Source organism: Carcharhinus amblyrhynchos, chromosome 9, assembly GCF_965287045.1.
Source record: "Carcharhinus amblyrhynchos chromosome 9, sCarAmb.v2.hapA, whole genome shotgun sequence".
NCBI lineage: Eukaryota > Metazoa > Chordata > Chondrichthyes > Carcharhiniformes > Carcharhinidae > Carcharhinus > Carcharhinus amblyrhynchos.
In genome coordinates this window covers 54,187,973-54,215,725 of record NC_137332.1, presented here as the reverse complement: position 1 = coordinate 54,215,725, position 27,753 = coordinate 54,187,973, and the positions used below count along the sequence as shown (strand labels likewise).

Sequence of the window (27,753 nt, the reverse complement as noted above, 5' to 3'; positions counted from 1 at the left end):
CAGTTCTGGTCGCCTCACTATAGGAAAGATGTAGAAGCTATTGAGAGGGTACAGAGGAGATTTACAAGGATGTTGCCTGGACTGGGAGGCATGCCTTATGAAGTTAGGTTGAGGGAGCTGGGACTCTTTTCCCTGGAGAGATGAAGGTTGAGAGGCGACCTGATAGAAGTTTACAAAATGTTGAGAGGAATAGATAGGGTGGACTCTCAGAGGCTATTTCCCCAGGTTGAAATGGTTGCTACGAGAGGACACAGATTTAAGGTGCGGGGAGGGAGGTTCAGAAGTGATGTTAGGGGTAAGTTTTTCACTCAGAGGGTGGTGAGTGAATGGAATTGGCTGCCGTCAGTGGTGGTGGAGGCGAACTCGCTGGGGTCTTTTAAAAGACTTCTGGATGAGTATATGGGGTTTAATGAGATTGAGGGTTATAGATAGGTCTGTAGGTTGGTAGGTGTTGATGTGATCGGCACAATTCGTGGGCCGAAGGGCCTGTTTGTGCTGTAGTGTTCTACGTTCTATGTTCTATAGAAAGGGATTAACTTAGAATGATCATCATCACTACAGAAAAAGCACTAACAAAGCAGTGGGATTGAAGGCATGCAAATCCTCAGGGCTTGATGGCCTCCGTCCTAGGGTCTTAAAAGAAATGGCATTGGAGATAGTGAATCCATTGGTTACAATATTCCAAAATTCCCTGGATGTGGGAAAGATTCTGGTGAATTGGAGAAATGCTAATATAATGCCCTTATTCAAAAAGCTAGAGAGACAAAACGTGGGAAACTATCGGCCAACTAGTTTAACATCTGTCATCAGGAAATTGTTAGAGTCCATCATTAAGGAAATAATAACAGGACATTCAGAAAGACAAAATGCAATCCATCAGAATCAGCATAGTTTTACGAAGGATAAATCATGTTTGGCTAATTTGCTTATGTTCTTCAAAGATGAACAAACAAGATGGATAATTGGGATCCTGTAGATGCAATATATGTGGACTTCCAGAAGGCATTTGATAAACTGCCACACAAAAAGTTCATTCACAAGCTTAGTTTACATGGAATAAGGGGTTATTTATTGTTTGGATAGAGGATTGGCTAACCAACAGAAAACAGATAAATAGGTCTTGCTGTGGTTGGCTGGATCTAACTAGTGGGGTGCCACAGGGTGTGGTCCTCAGGTCCCAGCTATTTACAATCTTTATCAAAGACTTGGATGCAGAAATAATAGGTACCACAGCCAAATTTGCAGATGACACCAAAATAGAAGTTGCGATAATGAAATATGAAATTTACAAATGGATATGGATAGGTTAAGTGAATGGGCAAAATTTGGCAGATGGAGTTTAACTTGGGCAAGTGTGAGGTTATCCACTTTGGTAGGAAAAATACAAAGGCAAGTTATCTAAATGGAGAGAAACCTCAGAGTGCTTTGGTGCAGAGGGATTTGAGTGTCCTCATGCATGAATCACAGAAAACTAGTATGCAGGTACAGCAGGTAATCAGGAAGGCAAATGGAATCTTGGCATTTATTGCTAAAGGAACAGAATATAAAAGTAGGGAAGTATTGCTGCTACTGTACAAAGCGATGTGAGACCGCACTTACAAAATGTGTACAGTTTTGGTCCCCTTATTTGTGGAGGGATGTTGCATTGGAGTCAGTTCAGAGGAGATTCACTAGATTGATTCCAGGAGGTGAGGCAGTTAAGACAGTTTGTCTTAAGGAGAGAGATTGGGCAGTTTAGGCCTATACTCCCTGGAGTTTAGAAGAATGAGAGGAGATCTACTTGAAGTTAGAGTCTTGGATAAGAGCCCCACACTATGTTTGAAGCCAGATTCAACCCCAACATTTTTTTAATTTTGGCATAAATATGAACAAAGGATGCTTTGCTCCAGGATTAATTTCACTGACAGATTAGGGATCTTATATCAAAACAAGCTTTATTCACAACATGGTCTAAGCATAACGCTAACAAAATCAAGCAGTTCAACTCAACAGCTGAACAATCTCTAAACATGAAAAGAAATAACTCTAATTTCTAACTCGGTTCCAAATATGCAGCATTCTTCCTATAGACTTTAAACCTCACTTTAAATATAGTTAGCAAACCTGGGCATACGTGACCTAAATGAGCGTAGAACATTTTGCAGCTGTCAGAGAAGCTCTGCAGAGAGAGCAGAATATAGGCTTATGACTTTAAACAATGTTGCCAGCAACTAAACTCTAAGCTGAAACAGAAAGCTGTTTCTCTGCTAGTAACCTGGGTCTTCCCATTAACCATATCATATGACCCTGTATACCTAAAACAAAAATTCAATTCCTTTAATAAAAAATCCAAAGGAAATCACCATTTACAAAAAACAGTCCTTTAGTCTTGTCTTAGTAAACACTACATGGCTGAAATGAGTAATTATCTTTCTTTCCTAGTATTTGACATACTGACTCACTGTAGAAAAAAAGAGCTTTAAACATTCTACAGAAACATAAAATATATCAATTGCACAGTATTATCACAAGATATACAAGGTATAAGGGGAAAAGACAAAGTAGACATGGAGATAATGTTTCCTCTTGTAGGGTAATCTAGAACAAGAGGTTATAGTTTCACGATAAGGGGTGGCAAATTTAAAACGGAGATCAGGAGAAACGATTTCTCTCAATGGGTCGTGAGTCTGTGGAATTCACTACCCCAGTGGTGATGCAAGGACATTGAGTAAATTTATAGAAGAGATGGACAGATTTTTAATTAATAAAATTTTGAAGGGCTATAGTGAAGGGGCAGGAAAATGGAGATGAGGCCGAGATTAGATCAACCATGATCATATTAAATGGCAGAGCAAGTTTGATGGGCTAAATTGCCTACTCCTGCTCCTGGTTATAATTCTCATGACTAAAATCAGGGATACATGAGATGCCAGAATTGCAGGAATGCAGAGATCTCTGAGGATTAGAAATCCTGGAGGATATTACAGAGAAAGGGAGGGAGGAGAGTCAAGACCAGGAAGGAATTTGAAAAAAACAAGTATGAGAATTTTAAAATTAAAACGTCACTTTGCCGCCTACTATCAGCCTTTGCCGATTTCCACAAAAACCTCATCCAACATCTGCTAAATAATTGTATCATTTAAATAGTGCTAGTTACTATAAAGTTAGTGAAGAAATGTAGTTTGTAATTTCATGATCAGCCTATCTCTAATTATTTAGTAAGAAGGGACTAATTTTTTCATGTATAATCTTCTATGTAGTCTCCAATTTCTGAGGTGGCAAGTGAGGAGGTAATGGTTATGCAAATGTTAACATACCCAATTACTTGGTCAGAATATGGGAGCCAAATTCAAACATCTAGGACTTCCTAGCTAGTTGGCGGTCAATGTAACCCAAGCTGTCCTTTAATAAATATTGAACTATTGAGGGTGTGCTTGGTGATCTTTGGGAATCAGAGAAAATGAGAATTGAGAGTAGAAGTTTACACATCTTTTCTCCAGTAGCAAATGTGCCAAGACTTACATTATCATAGTCAGAATCACTGAAATATCTGAATGTTATTTTGTGAGCATTGAAAACATACTAGAATTAAAATCTGACACTTTAATTATCTAATATTTTAAGGAAACATGAAATCATAGGAAACTTCAAAGCATCTTGGTGAGATCACAAGAAGTTTATTTTGGCTGCCAGTCAGTTTAACAGAATTGAGCATAAAGAGGAGGAAACAATCACATCATTATACATCTTCAGTCACAGCTATTTCATGATCTCACTGAAGTGAAATGTCGACATCATAAAATGTCTTACATTTTTGTACTCAAAAAGAGAACAGAGACAACATTTCGAGTCAGGAAGACCCTTTGTCAGAGCTGAAGGCAAGGAAAATAAGACAAAATTTATACTGTAAGGGTGAGGGAAGGATGTGGGCTATAATTGATATGGATGGCATACACAAAAAGACAAAGGGGATGTAAATGGTGATGATTAAGGCTAGGAATGGTGCTAATCACATCCATTAAGAGATTGGAAAGTGTAAATGGCAGAACAAAGGTGTAGTGTGTAGGAATGTGGCAGATGGCCCTAGAGTAGTGGGGGAAAGGGTGAAACAAAATAGAAAGTGAGATGTTAGAAGTGGAAAAATAAAAATAAGAATATAAAGAATATCAACAAGATGAAAAAAAGAAATTAAATAAAACGAAATGGAGTGGAGGTGGAGGAGCGAGTTCAAGCTCTGAAGTTGTTGAATTTAATATTCAGTCCAGAAGTTTGTAAAGAACGTAAGAACATAACTAGGAGCAAGAGTAGGCTCCTCAAGCCTGCTCCACCATTCGTGGACTCAGCTCCACTTTCCACCCACTCACCATAACCCTTAATTCCTTTACTGTTCAAAAATTTATCTATCCTTGCCTTAAAAACAATAAGGCAGCCTCAGCTGCTTCACTGGGCAGAGAATTCCATAGATCTGCAACCCTTTGCGTGAAGAAATTCCTCACTCAGTCCTAAATCTGCTTCCCTTTATTTTGAGGCTATGTCCCCTAGTTCTCATTTCACCCGCCAGTGGAAGTACCTTCCCTGCTTCTATCTTATCTATTCCCTTCATAATCTCATGTTTCTATAAGATCTCCTCTTGTTCTTCTGAATTCCAATGAGTATAGCCCCAGTCTACTCAGTCTCTCCTCATAAGCCAACCCTCTCAACTCCAGAATCAACCTACTGTATCTCCTCTGCACCTCCTCCAGTGCCAGTATATCCTTTCTCAAGTAAGGAGACTAAAACTGTACACAGTACTCCAGGTGTGGCCTCACCAGCCCCTTACACAGCTGCAACAAGAACAAAGAACAGTACAGCACAGGAAAAAGGCCCTTTGACCCTCCAAGCCTGTGCCGCTCATTGGTCCAACTAGACATTCGTTTGTATCCCTCCATTCCCAGGCTGCTCATGTGACTATCCAGGTAATTCTTAAACGATGCCAGTATGTCTGCCTCCACCACCCTACTTGGCAGTGCATTCCAGGCTCCCACCACCCTCTGCGTAAAAAAATCCCTCTGTTTTGGAGTTATACCTCGCCCCTCTCACCTTGAGCCTGTGACCCCTCGTGATCATCACCTCCGACCTGGGATAAAGCTTCCCACTATTCACCCTATCTATACCCTTCATAATTTTGTACACCTCTATTAGGTTTCCCCTCATTCTCCGCCTTTCCAGGGAGAACAACCCCAGTCCACCCAATCTCTCCTCATAGCTAAGACCCTCCATACCAGGCAATGTCCTGGTAACCTTCTCTGCACTCTCTCTAAAGCCTCCATGTCCTTCTGGTAGTGCGGCGACCAGAACTGGACGCAGTACTCCAAATGTGGCCTAACCAGCGTTCTATACAGCCGTAACATCAGACTCCAGCTTTTATACTCTATACCCCATCCTATAAAGGCAAGCATACCATATGCCTTCTTCACCTTCTCCACCTGTGCTGCCACCTTCAGGAATTTGTGGACTTGCATACCTAGGTCCCTCTGTGTTTCTATACTCTTGATAGTCCTGCCATTTATTGTATAGCTCCCTCCTACATTAGTTTTTCCAAAATGCATCATCTTGCATTTATCTGGATTAAATTCCATCTGCCATTTCTCCGCCCAATTTTCCAGCCTATCTATATCCTGCTGTATGGTTTGACAATGTTCATAGCTATCCGCAAGTCCAGCCATCGTCGTGTCATCTGCAAACTTGCTGATGACACCAGTTACACCTTCTTCCACATCATCTACATATATCACAGAGGTCCCAGTACAGAGCCCTGCGGAACACCACTGGTCACAGACCTCCAGCTGGAAAAAGACCCTTCGACTGCTACCCTCTGTCTCCTGTGGCCAAGCCAGTTCTCTACTCATCTAGCCACCTCTCCTTGTATCCCATGAGCCTTAACCTTCTTAACCAACCTGCCATGAGGGACTTTGTCAAACACCTTACTGAAATCCATATAGATGACATCCACGGCCCTTCCTTCGTCAACCGTTTTTGTCACCTCCTCAAAAAACTCCACCAAATTTGTAGGGCACGACCTCCCTCTCACAAAGCCATGCTGTCTGTCACTAATGAGATTGTTCTGTTCTAAATGCGCATACATCTTATCTCTTAAGAATCCTCTCCAACAACTTCCCTACCACGGACGTCAAGCTCACCGGCCTATAATTATCTGGGTTATCCCTGCTCCCTTAAATAACAGTACCATATTCGCTATCCCCCAATCCTCAGGGACCTCACCTGGTGTCCAGTGAAGAGATAAAGATTTCCGTCAGAGGCCCAGCAATTTCATCTCGTCTCCCTGAGCAGTCTAGGATAGATGCCATCAGGCCCTGGGGATTTGTCAGTTTTAACGTTCCCTAAAAAACCTAACACTTCCTCCCTTGTAATGGAGATTCTCTCTGATGGGTCAACACTTCCTCTGAGACACTCCCAGTCAACAAGTCCCTCTCCTTTGTGAATACTGATGCAAAGTATTCATTTGGATCTCCCCTATTCCCTTGGGTTCGAAGCATAATTCCCCTCCTTTGTTCCTGAAAGGTCCGATTTTTTTTCCCCGACGACTCTTTCGTTCGTAACATGTGAATAAAATGCCTTAGGATTCTCCTTAATCCTGTTTGCCAAGAACATTTTGTGACCTCTTTCTGCCCTTCTAACTCCCCGTTTGAGTTCTTTCCTACTCTCTCTATATTCCTCAAGAGCTCCATCTGTTTTCAGTTGCCTGGACCTAACATACGCCTCTTTTCTTTTTAATCAGATCCTCAATTTCCCTGGTTATCCACAGCTCTCGAATCCTACCTTTCCTATCCTTCCTTTTTACAGGTACATACCTGTCCTGCAGCCTTATCAACTGTTCCTTAAAAGACTCCCACATGCCAGACATGGACTTACCCTCGAACAGCCTCTCCCAATCAATGGCCACCAATTCCTGCTGAATCCAGCTAGTTAGCCTTCCCCCAATTTAGTACCCTACCCGTAGGACAACACTCATCCTTGTCCATTACTATCCTAAAGTTAACAGAATTGTGGTCACTATTTGCCACATGTTCCCCTACTGAAACTTTGACAACCTGACCAGGCTCATTTCCCAGAACTAGGACCAGTATAGCTCCCTCTCTAGTTGGGCTATCTACATATTGTTCCAAAGAACCTTCTAGTACGCATTTTACAAATTCCCCTCTGTCCAGATCGCCAGCCCTAAGCACTTTCCAATCTATAGCAGGGAAATTAAAGTCTCCCACTATAATAACCCTATTTTTTCTGCATCTTTCCAGAATCTCCTTACGTATCTGTTTCTCCACTTCCCGTGGGCTGTTGGGTGGCCTATAGTACACCCCCAGCATAGTGATTGCACCCTTCCTGTTTCTGAGCTCCACCCACAGCAACTCATTACATGACCCCTCTAAATTGTCCATCCTCTGCACCGCTGTAATATGCTCCCTAACTAATATTGCTACTCCCCCACCTCTTTTAGCCCCTCCTCTGTCTCGCCTAAAACACTTATACCCAGGAATATTCAGTTGCCAGTCCTGTCCTTCTTTTAACCAAATCTCCATTACCGCAACCACATCCAAATTCCACGTAAGCATTAAGGCCCTAACCTTGCTGTTTTTAAACTCCATCCCTCTAGCAATGAAGGACAAAATTCCATTTGCCTTCTTAATTACTTGCTGCACCTACAAACCAATTCCTTGAAATTCCTGCACAAGGACACCCAGGTCCCTCTACATAGCAGTATGCTGCAATTTTTTACGATTTAAATAATAGTCCATTTTGCTGTTATTCCTACCAAAATGGATGACTTCACATTTACCAACACTATTCCATTTGCCAAACCCTCACCCACTCACTTAGATTATCTATATCCTTTTGCAGACTTTCAGCATCCTCTGCACATTTTGCTCTGCCACTCATCTTAGTGTCATCTGTGAATTTTGAATCACTACACTTGGTCCCCAACTCCAAATCATCTATGTAAATTGTAAACAATTACAGTTCTAACACTGATCCCTGAGGCACACCACTAATCACTAGGTACAGAGGTAGAGAGATTCTTCCCACTCAGAAAGGACAGCAGGACTAGAGGGCACAGCCTCAAGATAAGGGGGAGAGCAGTTTAAAAAGGAGTTGAGGAGGAACTTCTTCACTCAAAGGGTGGTGAATCTCTGGAATTCTCTGCCCGTTGAAGTGGTGGAGGCTACCTCGCTAAATATTTTTAAGACACGGGTAAATAGGCAAGGGAATTAAGGGCTGTGATGAGAAAGTGGGAAAGTGGAACTGAGCCACTTCAGATCAGCCATGATCTTATTGAATGGCGGGGCAGGCTCGAAGGGCTAGATGGCCTACTCCTGCTCCTATTTATGTTCTTATGTTCACTGATCGCCAACCAGAAAAACACCCATTTATCCCTACTTTTTGCTTTCTGTTAGCTAACCAATCCTCTATTCACACTAATACATTACCTGTAACGCTGTGCACCTTTATCTTACGTAACATTGTAGGTAAAATGTTAGAATCCGTCATCAAGGAGGAAATAGCGAGGCATCTTGCGGGGAATTGCTTGATAGAGCAGACACAGCACGGTTTCGTTAAGGGGAAGTCGTGTCTGACAAATTTATTGGAGTTCTATGAGGACATGTCTAGGGCGGTGGATAGAGGAGAGCCGGTGGATGTGGTCTTTCTTGATTTTCAGAAGACGTTTGACAAGGTACCTCACAAGATGTTATTGCAGAAGGTAAGGGGGCATGGAGTTGGGGGTAGGGTGTTAGCGTGGATAGAGGATTGGTTGTCAAATAGGAGGCAGAGAGTGGGGGTTAATGGGTGCTATTCGGATTGGCGGTTGGTGACTAGTGGAGTGCCCCAGGAGTCAGTGCTGGGGCCTCAGCTATTCACCATTTATACAGATGATCTGGAGGAGGGAACCGAGTGTATGGTGTCGAAATTTGCTGATGACACCAAGATTGGTGGAACAGCAAATTGCGCGGAGGGTGTGGAGAGTCTGCAGAAGGATCTAGATAGGCTGGGCGAATGGGCCAGGAAATGGCAAATGGAATTTAATGTTGGCAAGTGTGAGGTGGTCCACTTTGGTAGGAAGAATGGTAGGAAAGACTATTACTTACGTGGCGAAAAACTGCAGCAGGCAACGGTGCAGAGGGACCTCGGGGTCCTTGTGCATGAGTCACAAAAACCCAGCCTGCAGGTGCAGCAGGTGGTCAAGAAGGCGAATGGGATGCTGGCCTTCATAGCGAGGGGGATTGAATACAATAGGGAGGTCTTGCTGCAGCTGTATAGGGCATTGGTGAGGCCGCAGCTGGAGTACTGTGTGCAGTTTTGGTCGCCGTACTTACGCAAGGATATTTTGGCCTTGGAGGGAGTGCAGAGGAGGTTTACTAGGCAGATACCGGAGTTGAGGGGGTTGAGCTATGAGGAGAGGCTGAATAAACTAGGCTTGTACTCGTCAGAGTTTAGAAGAATGAGAGGAGATCTCATTGAGACATATAAGATGATGAATGGGATGGATAGGATAAAGGTGGAGAGACTCTTCCTGCTCAGAAAGGACAGTAGGACTAGGGGGCACAGCCTCAAGATAAAAGGGGGGGGGGGGGGGTTTTAGAACGGAGTTGAGGAGGGACTTCTTCACTCAAAGGGTGGTGAATCTCTGGAATTCTCTGCCCGTTGAGGTGGTGGAGGCTGCCTCGCTAAATATTTTTAAGACGCGGGTTGATGGGTTTTTGATAAGCGAGGGGATTGAGGGTTATGGGGAGAGGGCGGGAATGTGGAATTGAGCCACGACAGATCAGCCATGATCTAATTGAATGGCGGGGCAGGCTCGAAGGGCTAGATGGCCTACTCCTGCTCCTATTTCTTTTGTTCTTATTCTTTGGGGGGTGCAGCACCTTGTCAAATGCCTTCTGGAAATCCAGATACACTACATCCACAGGTTTCCCATTGTGCACTGCACATGGAATTCTTTGAGAACATCACACCAAATTATTCACACATGACCTTCCCTTCATGAACCTTTGCTGCATCTTACCAGTGGGACAATTTATATCCAGATGTCTCACCATTCCTTCCTTTTGATGATAGATTCAAGCATTTTCTCTCCTACAGAAGTTAAGCTAAATGGCCTATAATTACCCGCTTTTTGTGTACCTCCTTTTTTAAACAGTGGCGACATATTTGCTGTTTTTCAAACTGCGGGAACCTACCCCAGAGTCCAGCGAATTTTGGTAAATTATCATTAGTGCATTTACTATTTCTCCCACCATCTCTTTTAGTAGCTTGGGATGCATTTTAAAGGGCTTATCTACCTTTAGCCCCTTTAACTTGTCCAACACTACCTCTTTTGTGATAATGACAGTTTCTAGGTTCTCACCTGCCATAGCCTTCCTGTCATCAACTTTGGCGTGTTATTTGTGTCTTCCACTATGAAGTCCGACACAAAATACCTGTTCAAGGCCTCAGTCATTTTCTCATTTCCAGTTATTACATTTCCCTTCTCATCCTCTAAAGGACCGATGTTCACTTTAGCCACTTTTTTCGTTTTATATATTTGTAGAAACATTTGCTATCTGTTTTTATATTCTGAGCAAGTTTACTCTCATAATCTATCTTACTTTTCTTTATAGCTTTTTGCAGATTTTTAAAGATTTTCCAACCCTCTAGGTTCCCACTAATCTTTGACATTTTATATGCATTTTCTTTCAATTTGATACCCTCCTTTATTTCCTTAGATATCCATGGCTGATTATCTTTTTCTACAGTCCTTCCTTATCAATGATATGTTCTTTTGCTAAGCACTGTGAAAGATTGATTTGAAAGTCCTCCACTGTTCCTCAATTGTCCCACCATAAAGTTTTTGCTCCCAGTCTACCTGAGCCAACTCCTCCCTCATCCCTTTGTAGTCTCCTTTATTTAAGCACAAGATATTGGTATTGGATTTTACCTTCTTACGCTCCATCTGTGTTTTAAATTCAACCATACTGTGATCGTTTCTTCTAAGAGGATCCCTAACTTCAAGATCATTAATCATTTCTGTCTCATTACACAGGAACAGATCTAGGATAGCTTGCTCATTCGTAGGTTCCATTACATACTGTTCAAGGAAGCTATCGCTGATACATTCTAAGAACTCCTCCTCAAGGCTACCTTAACCGACCTGGTTTGACCAATTGATATGTAGATTAAAATCCCTCATGATAATTGCTGTACCATTTTTACACGCATCAACTATTTCTTTGTTTATTTCTCACCCCACCATGATGTCATTATTTGGTGGCCTACAGACTACGCCTATCAGTGACTTTTTCTCCTTACTATTTCTAATTTCCACCCAAATGGATGCAACCTTTTTTTTCCATAGAACCTACATCATCTCTCACTATCGCCATGATATCATATTTAAATATCAGAGCTACCCAACCTCCCTTAACTTCCTGTCGGTCCCTCCAAACAGTCTGATACCCATGGATATTTAGCTTCCAGCCATGACCGTCCTGCAACCATGTCTCTGTGGCCACCAAATCATACTCATTCGCAATGATTTGTGCTATCAACTCATTTACCTAGTTTCGAATGCTATGAGCATTCAGATAAAATGCCCTTATGCTAGTTTTTGTACCTTCTTTTTGAATTCTAACACTTCCATTAATAACATCTGAGTTCTCCTTTCTTTTAACTGTTTTTCTGGTTTTTGATGTAGTTGGAACATTCTCCCCATATTTTGTCCTTGCTCCCTCCTTCTCAGGCTCCTTACATAGTTCCCATCCGCCTGGCATATTAGTTTAAACCCTCTCCGACAGCTCTAGTAAACACTCCCCCTAAGACATCAGTCCCAGTCCTGCCCAGATATAACCCATCCAATTTGTACAGGTCCCAACTCCCCCAGAATTGGTCCCAATGCCCCAGGAATCTGAAACCCTTCCCTAGACACCATCTCTTCAGCCACATATTTATCCAGTATATCCTCTCATTTCTACTCTGACTAGCACGTAATCACTACTCTTGAGGTCCAATTTCTTAACTTTCTTCCTAGCTCCCTGTATTCTGCTTTTAGGACCTCATCCTTTTTTTTTAAACCTATGTCATTTGTACCAACATGTACTATGATCACTGGCTGCTCACTCTCCCCCTTCAGAATGTCCCACAGCCACTCCGAGACATCCTTGATCCTAACACCAGGGAGGCAACATACCATCCTGGAGTCTCGTTTGCAGTCACAGAAATGCCTGTCTATTCCCCTTACAATTGAATCCCCTATAACCATTGCACTGGCACACTTTTTAGCCCTCCCCTCTGCAGCAGAACCAACCAATGTGCAACGAGTTTGGCTGTTGCTGCTTTCCCTAGAGAGGTCATTCCCAAACTGGTATATCTGTTTTGCAGGGGAATGGCCACAGGAGATTCCTGCAGTACCTGCCTATCTCTCTTGCTCTGCCTGGTGGTCGTCCATTCTCTTCCTGTGGAGTCTGAGACTGCACAATCCACACGATTGTGGATACATGTGCTATCCATAATCCTCTTTGACTCGCGGATGCCCCAGTGTCTCAAGCTGCTGCTCCAGCTCTGAAACGCAAGCTTCTAGGAGCTGTAGCTGGAGACACTTCCTCCACACATGCTGGCTCAGTAGACAAGAACTGTCCCCTGCCTGCCACCTGAAGCAAGAGGAGCAAACCATGGCCTGGAGCTCTCCTGTCATGTCTTACCCCTTTAAATTAAACTTTGAAAGATATATTGTTTCAGATTATATCCAATTTTCTAGGGCCCTTCTTTCCTGCTCCTTGTTACTACTGAGTATACCCTTTTTAAATTATAAACCACAGAAATTACACAGAAACACTATAGTAGTGTACAACAACTACAATGCCAAGAACAAGTAGAAAAATTACACTTACTTACCAATCAGCACTCTCTGCTGCCTGTTTCACCCAAGTCTGTGTTCACGCAATTCCAACAGCATTCAAAACAGTACTTTGAGGCCTCTGTTTTTATAGGCACAACTTACAAGGCCCTGGAACTGGTTTTAACTAGTTGTACAATCAACCAGCCAAGTTCAGTTGAGAGCTGACTCAGTTGATTCCTGTTGCAGGAATGGGTTAAAGTGCAGCTCTTAACTTCCCAAATAACTAATTTAGCTCGTCCTGAAAGTTCAAAGACTACTTACCTCCTTATGACTTCCTGTTTTCACCCAACTCCAAAAGCACGCTTCAATCAAACAGCACTTATATAGTTTGTAAAGCGCCCATTCGGAAGATGTGGTGCTATTCTTCCAGTTTACACTGGGCTGCACTAGAACATTGCAAAAGACCAAGGACAGACATGTGGACAGGAGAATAGGATGGTGTGTTGAAATGGCAAGTGACAGGAAGGTCTGGGTCCTGCTTGCAGACAAACCAAAGATGCTCTGCAAAGGAGTCACCCAGTCTGCGTTTGGTCTCTCCGATGCAGAGTAAACTGCATTGGGAGCAATGGAGGCGCACATGAAGCACTGCTTCTTCTGAAAAGTGTGTTTGGGCTCTGGGATGGGGAGCAGGGATGGTTAGCAGGTGAAGCATATTCTGCGATTGCATCGGAAGGAGCCATGGGCTGTGGTTGAGGTGTTGGGTGTGATGGAGGAGTGAACCAGGAGGTCCTGAAGGGAATAGCCCTGGTAGAATGTTAACAGGGAGAGTGAGGTGAAGATGTGTTGAGTGGTGGCATCACGCTGGAGTTGGCAGGAATTTGGAAATTCAAAAATCTCGCTTTCCATCTTGTTTCAACACCTCCCCCCCCACGAGGTTATCTGCCCCTTTCCCACACTCTGCATCTTTGTTCTGCCATTTACACATTCTGATTTCTTAATGGACCCATTATTACTATCCCTAACCTTTATCATCACTATTTACATTTCCTTTTTCTCTGCCATGTCTATCAATTACAGCGACCAACCTCCCCACCCGCACTTTTACAGTATAAATCTTCTTCTATTTTCCTTGTCTTCAATTCTGATAAAGGATCTCCCAAACTCAATGTTGGTTCTATTCATTCTCCACAGAAGCTATCAGACCCGCTCAGATTTTCCAACATTTTGTTTTAGTTTCAGATTCCAGCAGCCATAGCATTTTGCCTTTATCCAGTTTTAATGTCTCCTAACGTCAAGTGCCAAACCAAATCAATCAAAGATTTTCATGGTAAGCTGCATAAGTGCTTTATTTTTCAACTTGTCAAATAATTAAGTAATTTTAAAACGCAAAATAAATATGCATTCAAAGTTATGAAAAAATAGTAATTAATATTCTGACAAACTAAGCTCAAGTATTAGGGATTTGTAGTTTAAGTACTTGGCAGTAAACAAATTTTTTAAGTGTAATAATACATTATTTAGCTGCCTCGACCTGTGCAGAAAAAAATTGCTGTGAACAACACAGTAGGCTAGTCAACATCCAAAAACTAAAAGCTGCATTTCCACTGCAACGAAGGGTTTCACCTTGCATTTTCTTTTATGCTGCTAAGTGACCTGCTTAGCAATTACAGTACTCTATCCTTGTATTGTGATACAATGTTTATTCTACACTTGCTGAAAAGTTACACTAATTTTGTTCTAGATTTTGCTTGCTTTTAACAAGGTTCTTCAGTCATTACCAGATCCCATATTAAATAGAAATTTAACGCCAAGAGCAATTTAGACTAAATGTGTTAATTTACAAATCCTGTCAAATCTGCAAGTAACATATTAAATAAGTACCTGCTAAAAAGAAAATGGAAGCTATAGCTTCACTTGATCCAATCTGTGTATTTTTGTATAAAATGCAAACAGATCCATTTACACAATTGGGTCACATAAGGGATACCAAAATTATTGCTAGCATATTATATCTCTTGTTACAATATAAAAATATTACATTTTAAAACAATAGCTTTATCTGTGCAAGACTGAATTCATGTTGTCACATGCAGAGGCAGATTGGAGAGAGCCACAGGGGCAAGCAAATGCTAAGGCAAGCTGGTTGGAAGGCCTGTCTCAATTTTCTGGGACTTTGTCCCACTTTGGTAGATGCCTAACTCAAATAGAGAACTGGCCAGATCAGGAGTACAGCATGTGGTCTCGCTGCCAGTGAAAACAGGTATGTTGGGATTAGGATGGGAATTCTAGAATCAGGTCCCATCCACCAATTTTAAACCCACCCATCTCTGTTCCAACCATGGTTGAAGTTCTAAGAAAATCCAGACGTGAAACACTCAAAGTCCTAGAAATACATTGTAGCTATTGGCTTGTTCTATAAATGATCCGTTTACTTCTATGTTGAAATGGAGGTTAGCTCAGGGATAGCTAATTAGCATTTAGGCTAATGCTTCTCATATTATTATGGGAAAGGAGGCAAAGGAAGCAATTTTTGACATCAGGTTACAAGATTCCTTACAAATCAGTCAATATCCCAGACAGATATTAGAGATTCTGCGTAGTCAATGGAGAGAAAATGCTTCTTGACTTTGCATAGCCGGATGCAGGAAGGAGATGTTCTCTAATTGAAGTGACAGATCTTGTCACCATCTAAGTATATCTGGAAACTTGTTCTGACATGACCAGGGGAAAGAAGAACAAACTTTCCTGTTGATGATGCACTTTAAATATCTCTGAAAACTGAAAAATGTCTGGAGACAGTCAAAGTTATTATTGAGCAAAATAGAACATAATATAAGAACATAAGAAATAGGAGCAGGAGTAGGCCATCTAGCCCTTCGAGCCTGCCCCGCCATTCAATAAGATCATGGCTGATCTGTCGTGGCTCAGTTCCACTTTCCCGCCCTCTCCCCATAACCCTTAATCCCCTCTCTTATCAAAAACCCATCAACCCGCTTCTTAAAAATATTTAGCGAGGCAGCCTCCACCACTTCAGCGGGCAGAGAATTCCAGAGATTCACCACCCTTTGAGTGAAGAAGTTCCTCCTCAACTCCGTTCTAAACCGCCTCCCCTTTATCTTGAGGCTGTGCCCCCTAGTCCTACTGTCTTTTTTGCGCGGGAAGAGTCTCTCCACCTCTATCCTATCCATCCCATTCATCATCTTATACGTCTCAATGAGATCTCCCCTCATTCTTCTAAACTCTAACGAGTACAAGCCTAGTTTATTCAGCCTCTCCTCATAGCTCAACCCCCTCAACTCCGGTATCAGCCTAGTAAACCTCCTCTGCACTCCCTCCAAGGCCAAAATATCCTTGCGCAGGTGCGGCGCCCAAAACTGCACACAGTACTCCAGCTGCGGCCTCACCAATGCCCTATACAGCTGCAGCAAGACCTCCCTACTTTTATATTCAATCCCCCTCGCTATGAAGGCCAGCATCCCATTCGCCTTCCTGACCACCTGCTGCACCTGCAGGCTGGGTTTTTGCGACTCATGCACAAGGACCCCGAGGCCCTCTGCACCGTCGCCTGCTGCAGTTTTTCGCCACGTAAGTAATAGTCCTTCCTACCATTCTTCCTACCAAAGTGGACCACCTCACACTTGCCAACATTAAATTCCATTTGCCATTTCCTGGCCCATTCGCCCAGCCTATCTAGATCCTTCTGCAGACTCTCCCCACCCTCCGCACAATTTGCCTTTCCCCCAATCTTGGTGTCATCAGCAAATTTCGACACCCTACACTCGGTTCCCTCCTCCAGATCATCTATATAAATGGAAAATAGCTGAGGCCCCAGCACCGACCCCTGGGGCACCCCACTAGTCACCAACCGCCAATCCGAATAGCACCCATTGACCCCCACTCTCTGCCTCCTATTTGACAACCAATCCTCTATCCACGCTAACACCCTACCCCCAACTCCATGCAGGAGCCCATTGGAAGCAATTTTGGATTGCTTACTGAAAGGAATGCAATTTTGTGGTGAATGCGATAGGTGATAAGTATTGCAGCAGAATGTCACTTCCTATAGTTAAAATTTAAGTTGCCTACAAAAAAGAAAATAGTGTTTAGACAAGAGTGATCTTTCAGTCATTTGTAAAAGTTTTAAAATGTGTAACGTTGTCAGGTTATTCTTTTAGCTAACAACTAAGTTAGAATCTCCTCTTTAAAAATACTCTGAAAAAGATAAAAAGATAGGTAGTACATACATAAGCAAATTGCTACCTTTTTTGCTGATAGGTTAATGTCAAATTTTAATTTTGGAACACTATTTGTGAGATGCAGAAAAAATGCAGATTTGTCCCTTGAGATGTAGAATGCAGTCACTGTTCTTAAAACAGTGTCACTCAAAACAAAAGTAAGTTGTAATACAAAATCAAAGTTCTAAGAAAATCTTGTGCAATTTTTGGGCCAAGAGTAGATTGCATACTGCAGGTCAGGAAATTAACTACCAATTCACACTAATGCCTCAAATTTCTTCAATAGGTTTAAGAACATAAGAAATAGGAGCAGGAGTAGGCCATCTAGCCCTTCAAGCCTGCCCCGCTATTCAATAAGATCATGGCTGATCTGTCGTGGCTCAGTTCCACATTCCCACCCTTTGTACTGACAAAGCAATGTTAATGCAGAATTTAAAATAAACAAATTATCGGCTTACACCAGAGCCTAAAGGTACATTTTTTAAAAATGTTTTTAATTGAAGATTTTTCATTTTACCACTTAATGCAACAAACACCCAAAACCTAGAATAGCACAGATCAATCATCATTCCAAATACACATATAGAAAAGACCTTCTAATATCATTAAAATTAGTTAGGATTCAGGTACAATTTGTTGTAGTCATTATAACTGATGTCTTCCTTCACACAGATAATGAAGGATATCAGATAAAGACATGAGCACATGGCATAATGATGCACACACTCACCCACAAGAACCGAGCTATACAGCATAAGGGAGCCTGTGGAGTCAAATATAATCAATTGGAGTCAAAAACTGCACTCAAACCTCCAAACAATGAAAGGATACCTCAGAGAGAGAGAGAAATGTCAGGGCACAACCATAAACCCAAGAAGTGGCGTTATAGTGTACATTCTCACACACAGGATGACAGGAGCAGAGCTATGCAGCCTCACAGATAAAAGAGAGACCAGCTATTGAAAGTCACCCTCTGGCCCCACAGTTAACAGTTACAGGGAATACAATCGCCTCACCTTCCAAATACGAATTTTCAATTTACCTGCTACTTTTGCCTAAACAACTTTAAGGGATATTGATACAGATAAAACAAAAGCCAATAAGCCAAAGATTCTCACCCATGTTTGGGCTCATCATAAAATAAGCCTCATTCATCTCCAGCCACACTGGACGTGCCACTTAAGCCCCACCAGCAACCAAAAAATTCAACCCATTTTTCTATCAAGACGACCCCAACAACCAGAAGAATAGTCAAGACACGCACAAATAGGATATCTCAAGGAAGATACAATCCTTCAACTCTCCAAAAAGGCCAAAGCCTTCGCAGGATTGTCAAGTAACTTCAAGGATCAACCCATGGTTTCACTAAGGTCTCTGCATCTCTACTGTGTCGTTGTCCAGCAGCCCCAACAGAGAGAGACATTGACTAAAAAGGTGGCAAAGTCCCCCACCACATCCAGCCCTTCTGGATGACCACCAAGGTCAATAATTAAGACTAGTAACTGGGATGTATAACCACACCCAGATCTCAAACACCAAGTAAAGAATGCCTCTTCAAACTTGAAAAGCCAAGCATTCAAATCGTGATTTCAAAAGTACGGCAGTTCTCAAAGTCAACTGGGAATTTATCCTTAGCTCCCCGTGGGAAATGCAGCACACAGACACCCTTTCTCCGGCCCCATCTCCCTGAATTAACCAGGATATCTGAAATATCATGTAGCAGGATTTCCAACTGAAGGCGAGTCCCCATTGAGGAAACTATCCTTTCCACTGATAGGATTCTTTTCTCTGCCTGAGTAACAGCTGGTGCCTGCTTGGAGCCCCATTTCTTATTGTTGATCTCCTCACTAATTACAGAGCTTCCATATCCACCATCTATCTTGATTTGCTTTCCATTGACCTCTACTGTGGCATAGAAAGACTCTGCACTCACCACACTCACATTAAACACATTCTAAGAGACCTGCTGTGCCTCCTCTGAGCTTTCCAGATAATGCGTAACCGACTGAGCTTTTTTCAAATTTGAATTTCCCTGCTCAGCCTTCAACTTGTTCTTAGCACCCCTGTATTTCTTAGCTATCTGACCCTTTTCTTTTTGCAATGGTCACAAACAGCATCCATAAATTTGCAATGTTTCACAGTGTGTCCCCTCCACGCCTGAATTATTCTATTGCTTTCATCTTCTTGTTTGTAACCTCTTTCATTATTTGATGCACTGCACCCACCATGCACAGCCAATGGCCTTTTGAATATCTTTTGCATTGCTCACAGCCACTTCTATGCCCTGAAGATTTGAGAACCTTCTTGAAAGTGAGCGTGGCTTCTCCAAATACTGTCCTCATTAATGCCACAGACTAGTTTGTCCCAGAGCATGTCCTCCAACACCACTCCAAACTCTCAATATTCAGAGTTGTCTTAATTAGGCAACAGACTGTCCCATCTTCCGAGCAGTCCCCTCCCATCCACACACACACTGAACTGAGCGTGTGTTTAGATGAACTTTTAGTCTCATCTGCAATTCCATTTGCCAAGAAAAATTGCACTTCAAACTTCTGAGTTTGAAGTGCAATTTTCAGTCTGCTTTTCTTAGATGTTGGAAATATCTTTGTACTATCAGGATTTTACTGCTCTGACGCAGCATATTTATAATTGGTCCAAAAATTTATGCTTCAGAGATTAAAATTGTGCATTATTGTGTGGTTGGCTTTTTCTATTGTTCCTCTAATCTAATTTTCAGTAGGAGAATTAGCTGTGAATTATGACCTGTATGGAAAATAAAATGACGCTTTCAACATAATAAAGCACCTTAAGGTGCTTCAATAGAGCACTATAAAGCAAAATATGACGCTGAGCCAAGGAAGGTTACATGGTTACATGAGATAACCAAAAGCTATATCAGAGGAAAGTCTTAAGAAAACATCTTAAAGAAGGAAAATACGATAGCGATTTGGAGATTTTGGGGTGGACTCCCAAAGCTTAGTGCCTCAGCAGCTAAAGGCAAGGCCACCAATGGTGGGGTGTTTCAAAGTAGAGATGCACAAGGAGCCAGAACTGAAGGAACACAAATCTTGGAAGGTTAGACCTGAGCAAGTTACAAAGATAGAGAAGCTAACACCTTAGAGAGAATTGGAAACAAAATAAATAAAATGCCCTTGTACTTTCCAAAGTCAGTGGTAACAATTACTGTCAGAAAACAATGGACAAACATGTACGGCATTGGTGCACATCAGAAAGGACCACATCAGAAATTTTTTTTATGGAAAGCCAACATCTTAATTTGTTTTGCTGGAATTTGTTTGGACTCAAGAAGTATATTTGGGTGACCCTAGTAAGGCTTCATTTATTGTCTGTTCCTCATTTCAAATTGGGATTGAAACCTTATCTAATGAAGGTTCTTCCCAAGTAACATTTAGACCAATACTAGAGTTTGGCTTCAATTAAAGAAAATAGTGCTGAATGACACAACAGACATTATAATGTATAGGAAACTACATGGTACAGTAAGTAGACCCTTGAGCTCTGGAATCTGGATTTAAATCTAGCCCAGACTGACGGAGTCGAAGTCCATAACAACGCTATTGAACTTGGGCATTCTTAATGCAGTCTGCTTTAATATGGCTTTCACTAGAAATCTCACTCATAAGGCTACATGATGCTATGGAAAAATTGCCACAACAGAACAGTGAGTGTTCATCTAAGGTTAGTGCTGAGTAAAGGAGACCATACTGTGCATCTCACTGTTTGATGCTGATACTGCATGTCTGAGTTGGGAAAAGTTCCATTACCCAGAATTAATGAGCACAAAATTTAAAAAATTAAGGAAATTCTGGGAAGCCTTACCATTTAGAAGTTCAATAAGAGCAGGAATAATTCCTGATTTTGCTAGCATTGCAGCACATGAATCATCCATAGAAACAGTACCAATCATGATAACCACTTCCAGAACCAGGTCATCTTCTGTTGAACCTGATAAATCAGAAAAACAAATGTAACAAACTCAACAATACATACCAACAGAAACTGATTACATTTTGTTCCCAGTTTGAAAGTTCCACTTAGCCTGCAACATCTGGGTGATGCATTGAAGAATCTCTTGGATGAAGGCCCATTTAAAATGAAGTTAAAAGTTTCCTCTCTCAACCGCCATATTGTGGAAATTTACTCAATGGAAGCCAAGCCTATTTGAGCTGGGATGAGGTGAGGGGGCTAATCAAAAACTGGAGAGAGCTGGACCCTTTGTGTGCACTGCGGACTGGGTAGGCTATAAAGGGTATTGACAGGGATCTGGTTATCATCTGGAACCTAGAAACAAAATGACAGGAAAAAGGATAAAGGCAGACTCAGAGTGTACCCGAGCAGGTGCTGAAGTGTGGCAGTTAGGGGATTTTTCCAATAGCTTCAGTGGAGTGTAAATGTAAGCCTACTTGTGACACTAATAAATAAACTTTAATCTTTTAAAAATTTCTGTTTCTTTCTCACACTTTTTCATTGCTGCGCACAGTCCACCTGCCTGAGAACAACTTCCAGGCTTTGATGGCAGCTTTATTTCCTCTTAAGTTGCTCTCCAGAAAGAGAAAACAAAAAAACACAAAGAGGAAATACAAGCATCCAGAGAAATGAAAAGTGACAAAGAAAGAATAGTCCTGGCTGATTGGAGGGTGGTTAATGTAACCCTGCTATTTAAGAAAGGAGGGAGAGAGAAAACAGGGAATTTCAGACCAGTTAGCCTCAGATCAACAGCAGCGAAAATTCTGGAGTTGATTATAAAGAACATGATAACAGAACACTTAGAAAATATTAATGGTAATAGACAAAGTCAAAGTCAAAATTGATTTAAGAAAGAAAGATCCTGCTTGACAAAACTACAGGAGTCTTATGAAGGCATAATTAGAATAGATAAAGTAGAACCAGTGGATGTGCTGTATTGGATTTTCAGAAAGCGTTTGATAAAGTTCAACACAAGAGGTTAGTGTGCAAAATTAAAGCACATGGAATGGGGTAACATATTGGCAAGGTTAGCAGGCAGAAAACAAGAATAGGGGGAAAAAAGTATTTTTTTGGAGTGGCAGGCAGTGACCAGTGAGGTCCCAAAGGGATTCAGTGCTTGGGCCCCGTGTATTCACAATATACTATACATCATAGGGGGTTTTCACAATAACTTCAATGTTAATGTAAGTCTATTTGAGACGTAATAAATATATTTTTAACTTTACATCAATAATTTGGATGAGGGAATCAAATACAAAATTTCCAAGTTTGCCGATGATAAAAAAAACTTGGTGGCAAAGTGATGAGGAGGGTTTTGAGCGGCTTCATGGTGATTTAGACAAGGTGAGTGGGAAAATACATGGTAGATTCAGTATAACATTAATAAATGTGAAATTATCCACTTATGGCTGAGAAACAGAATAGCTAAGAATTATTTAAATGTGATAGATTGGGAAATGTTGATGTACGTAGGGACCTGGGTGCCCTTGTATGCCAGCCACTTAAAGCAAGCATGCAGTCAAGACAAATACTATGTTGGGCTTCATTGCAAGAGGACTTGAGTACAGGAACATGAATGCCTTATTGCAACTGTACAGGGCCTTGGTGAGACCGCACCTGGAGTACTGTGTGCAGTTTTCGTCTCCTTATCTAAGGAAGAATAAAGTGCCCTAGAGAGAGTGCAGCAAAGGTTCACCTGACTGATTTCTGGGATAAGAGAATTGTCAACTGGTTACTGGAATTTTAAGGAATGAGAGGGGATTTAATTGAAACATATACAATTCTGATAGGGCTGTGATGCAGAAATGTTGTTTTCAATGGCTGGGGTCTTGGATAAGGGGAGGTCACAGTATTACAGTCTAAGGATACTGGATGGGTAGACCATACAGGACTGACAGAAGGAGAAACCTCTTCACTCAAGAGGGGGTGAATGGGTGTAATTGTCTACTTATATAAGGCTGTGAAGGAAATGGATAGATTTCTAGACTCTAAATGCCACAGTGTGAGCAAGGCTGGGAACTGAATGTTCAATGGTATTTGGCAGTTAAGCAGGAGGGAGAAAAAGGAAAAAGGGGTGAGGTAGTGCTATTAACAAAGAATGAGATCAGTACATTTGTGAGACAGCATCTGACATCCGACGTAGAATCAGTTTGGAGGGAGCTAGGAAATAGCAAACATTGGTAAGAGTTATTTCTAGGCCACTAACCCATCCTAAGCTGTGTCATCAATGATTTTGCTGTTATTGTTAAGTCTGAAATGAGCATGTGCACTGCTAATTGCACTACTCTCAAGTCCTCAGATACTGAAGCAGACCATGCCCAACTGCAGCAAGATCTGGACAATACTGGGGTTGCGGTTGACAAGTAACATGTGAGCCAGAAGTGCAAAGTAACGAGGATCTCCAAAAAGAATGTAAACATCTTGATATTCAATGGACAAGACGAGCCTAGAGGGGATATGTGGGAAGTGAGACAAATACACAGACTCAGGGTCAGAGCAATGTGGAGATTTGCAACAGGCTCAATTTGTTGGGCAAGAAAAGGGAAATAATTACTTTTGTGTTTTATCAATAAAGGAAATTATAACTATATTTGGCTTCTTTTGCTTTATACAAGTTGCAAAATTATAACTACTCAACGTCAAAAATGTGTTTTGCAATATATAAACCCCTTAATTAAACGTTACAGTGTTCTTATTACCTATTAGTCAGTAAAATGGAGGAGGGAACCGAGTGTGTGGTGTCGAAATTTGCTGATGACACCAAGATTGGTGGAACGGCAAATTGCGCGGAGGGTGTGGAGAGTCTGCAGAAGGATCTAGATAGGCTGGGCGAATGGGCCAGGAAATGGCAAATGGAATTTAATGTTGGCAAGTGCGAGGTGGTCCACTTTGGTAGGAATAATGGTAGGAAGGATTATTACTTACGTGGTGAAAAACTGCAGCAGGTGACGGTGCAGAGGGACCTCGGGGTCCTTGTGCATGAGTCGCAAAAATCCAGCCTGCAGGTGCAGCAGGTGGTCAGGAAGGCGAATGGGATGCTGGCCTTCATAGCGAGGGGGATTGAATATAAAAGTAGGGAGGTCTTGCTGCGGCTACATAGGGCATTGGTGAGGCCGCAGCTGGAGTACTGTGTGCAGTTTTGGGCGCCGTACTTACGCAAGGATATTTTGGCCTTGGAGGGAGTGCAGAGGAGGTTTACTAGGCTGATGCCGGAGTTGAGGGGGTTGAGCTATGAGGAGAGGCTGAATAAACTAGGCTTGTACTCGTTAGAGTTTAGAAGGATGAGGGGAGATCTCATTGAGACGTATAAGATGATGAATGGGATGGATAGGATAGAGGTGGAGAGACTCTTCCCGCTCAGAAAGGACAGTAGGACTAGGGGGCACAGTCTCAAGATAAAAGGGGGGCGGTTTAGAACGGAGTTGAGGAAGAACTTCTTCACTCAAAGGGTGGTGAATCTCTGGAATTCTCTGCCCGTTGAAGTGGTGGAGGCTGCCTCGCTAAATATTTTTAAGACGCGGGTTGATGGGTTTTTGATAAGAGAGGGGATTAAGGGTTATGGGAAGAGGGCGGGAAAGTGGAACTGAGCCACAGCAGATCAGCCATGATCTTACTGAATGGCGGGGCAGGCTCGAAGGGCTAGATGGCCTACTCCTGCTCCTATTTCTTATGTTCTTACGTTCTAAAATCCATCCCTTCAACAAACCTGGTTTCAATTTGTCCTTAAGAAACGGAACCAAATTGTACTCCTTCAGAACAAGCTCCCAGTCTAGATCTGGAACTGTAAGGTTAGCAAGTGTTCCAAGACACTCTATAACAAATTCTTCAGCTTCATTCTTATTGATCTGAGCTGCCAGGTCCCCGACATAATCCTGAAAGACAATGAAGTATTTATGTTTAATTTTACTTTGTCCTTGAAGAACCTGGATCTGCACAGTTAAAAATTACACATTAAATATTGGCCTAACCAAGGGCACAGACATCTGCGAGAACATTTCAAATCGTAAATAAGGGAGTAATTGCTAAAAAACAACAAATTTACCAGAACATACTGTGAATTGAAATGCAAAGTAACCAATCACTTTTAATGTCACTGCTGTAAATTACAGAACAAACTCTGGCTTCCTTATGCTGTAGGATTTTTAATAATTTTAATAGTTGATGGGTTTTTGATAGGAGAGGGGATTAAGGGTTATGGGGAGAGGGCGGTAAAGTGGAACTGAGCAGCGACAGATCAGCCATGATCTTATTGAATGGCGGGGCAGGCTCGAAGGGCTGGATGGCCTACTCCTGCTCCTATTTCTTATGTTCTTATAGTAAAAGCTGACTATGTAATCCCACTATGATCCCTATGACCAATCTGATCATAGCCATCAATCAAATCTCATTGTCTCAAATTAGTACAATAATGATAGGAGTTTTAGGAAAGTTAGAATAAGTGACTGAGGCACAATTAAAGAAATAGACTTTAAGATGACTTTAGGAGATGGTTAGACGTATGGTAAGGTGAAAATGTTTCATAAGAGAATTTCAGAGTGCAGGGTGACGTCTAAACATTCTACCACGAATAACAACAAAAAAGAAAGAGCTATCCATATGTCAGACAAGGTGTGAGCTGAAACATCGGACTAAAGGAAACTACAGAGATAGAATGGAAATAGAATTAATACATGTATGGGGGAAACAATTAATTCAATGCTAATGAGAAATGGATAATAAACAAATGTCAAAAAAGACAGGATTCAGAAAGCAGAGTTCTGGGTACTTGGACATGGATGGCATTCAGAATGATGCTATGGACAGTGTTGCAGAGGAGACGGAAAGCATCAAAGTGTCGACCAGACAGAAGTAGAGATAACATTACAAATCTGAAAACTGGTGCTTTCATGATGTTCCAGATGTTAGGCTTGAAAATCAAAACAGCACATACCAACTGCAAGCAGTCATGTGCCCTCTTACATTTCATCTTTACCCTTGAGTTCAAAATTAATTTTTCATCTTAAGTTACTGAAAATACTAACTGATAATGGTGTGGCATAGGCAACAGGATATCTGAGAACTCAGTGAACAATGGGACCAACAGCTTATCTCCTCACTGTTAAATTTAAGTACTAAGAATAACAGAGGAGAGTGAATTCAATGTCAAATCAAGACAGAAAGAGAAAACAAAGAGAAAAAGGTTTAATTGAGAGAAAGACAGAAAGCTAAGTAAGGAAAAAAAATCTAAAAAGTTTAAATTTGACATTTCTGAAATCTTGATGATCAAGTTACCTGAAGGAATAAGATCCACAGTTTAAATAACCCTTCTCCAAATCAGAGAGATTGATTGGAATTGCAATAGCCAACACTTAATTAATGACGCAAGTATCTTTTTAATGAAGTTACCTTCCTGCAGCAAGTTTAATGAACAATTAATATGTAAATCTAGCGCATTCTTAAAGCTTACAGAACAGCTAAGAGTGAGATCCCATTTGTACAAAGCTTACCGAGAGATGTAATTAACTATGAAGCTCCACATATTTGCAACTCATGGCGTATCTGTTTCTCCTGAATTTGCTATCTGATTGGCACATTAACAGTGGCATACATTTTTCACATCACACTTTATTTCATTAAACCAGGTGCTTAAAACATATTGCATTAGATTCTGCAATTACAAACAAGTCAATCATCCAATATTAAGTTATTAAAACTTTATTTATAGTTCAATTTCATTTAACCAACACTATAGAATTCAAAACAAAACCGCATAAAAGGTACAAATTTGCAGCCCCCCCCCGCTCCCCATCCCTTCAGAGTTCCTGCAATTTATCAAAGTCATTCTAAATAACAAAGAATGGGATAGGTCAGAAGACAATCTTAGTATCAACAAATTAATTCATGGGTAAACAGGCAATAGATAGCTCATTTAATTGCAACTAACTGTTTAAGGCTAATACTGCTTGGACCAGAGATGGTACAAAGACAAAGTGAAAATATTTAAGCACGGGACAGCGAGGGGGAATCCAAAATTTGGAAAACATAATTTTTGATCTTTATTTTCAAAATTAAGAATCCATCATTCCTTATTCAAGGGAACAGTTGAATATGGAATAAACTGTTGATTAATGTGCTGATATAATCATAATAGGCAATTTTTTAAAAAGTAGTTGAATATATTTTTGTTCCTAGAGGGCATATTATAAATGGATATGGATCAGAAGATTGATAGATGGAGGTTTCAATTTATGAGAATAACAGTGAATAACAAAGAGAGAGATAATAGGATACTGTTCTTTGTTAAGGCTAATTGATTCCATGATCTAGATTAAGGATGAATAGGATAAACTGTGTTAAAAAGTCTTTGGTCAGCATTGGATCTTAAAATTGGCTAATCATCATTTGCATTAAAAGAAAGACTTGAAGGTGGCAAAACTCAGCTTAGATTGTGCTATTTTCAAGTGCAGTCAGTTGCTGCATCAGGTGATTTAGAAAAATGCTAATTAATATAACCACTGCACACTTTAACTAAGCTGTAACAAACCTGCCACCTTGTTTTGGACTTTCCTTAATCCATTCAAAATAAATGTGTACAAACTAATGTATTAAAAGAACAAATTTTGCTATATTATAGACTGGCTAAGTCTAATTTTTCCCAAACTATTACAAAACGAGTGCAGTCATTCTACATTATATTCAACGGTTAAA

The 27,753-nt window shown here is 41.3% G+C and overlaps 1 protein-coding gene across 1 annotated transcript in view; it reads right to left on the bottom strand.

Annotated features, from left to right (window-relative positions):
• Window positions 1-27,753, bottom strand: part of kifap3a (kinesin-associated protein 3a) — a 224,633-nt gene that overhangs the window by 80,046 nt on the left and 116,834 nt on the right. The window contains exons 14-15 of the mRNA XM_080195689.1: window positions 24,773-24,938; window positions 20,920-21,045 (exon numbers count right to left, since the gene is read on the bottom strand). Of these exons, the coding sequence (XP_080051815.1) occupies window positions 20,920-21,045; window positions 24,773-24,938 (292 nt within the window). The remainder of the gene's footprint in view (window positions 1-20,919; window positions 21,046-24,772; window positions 24,939-27,753) is intronic.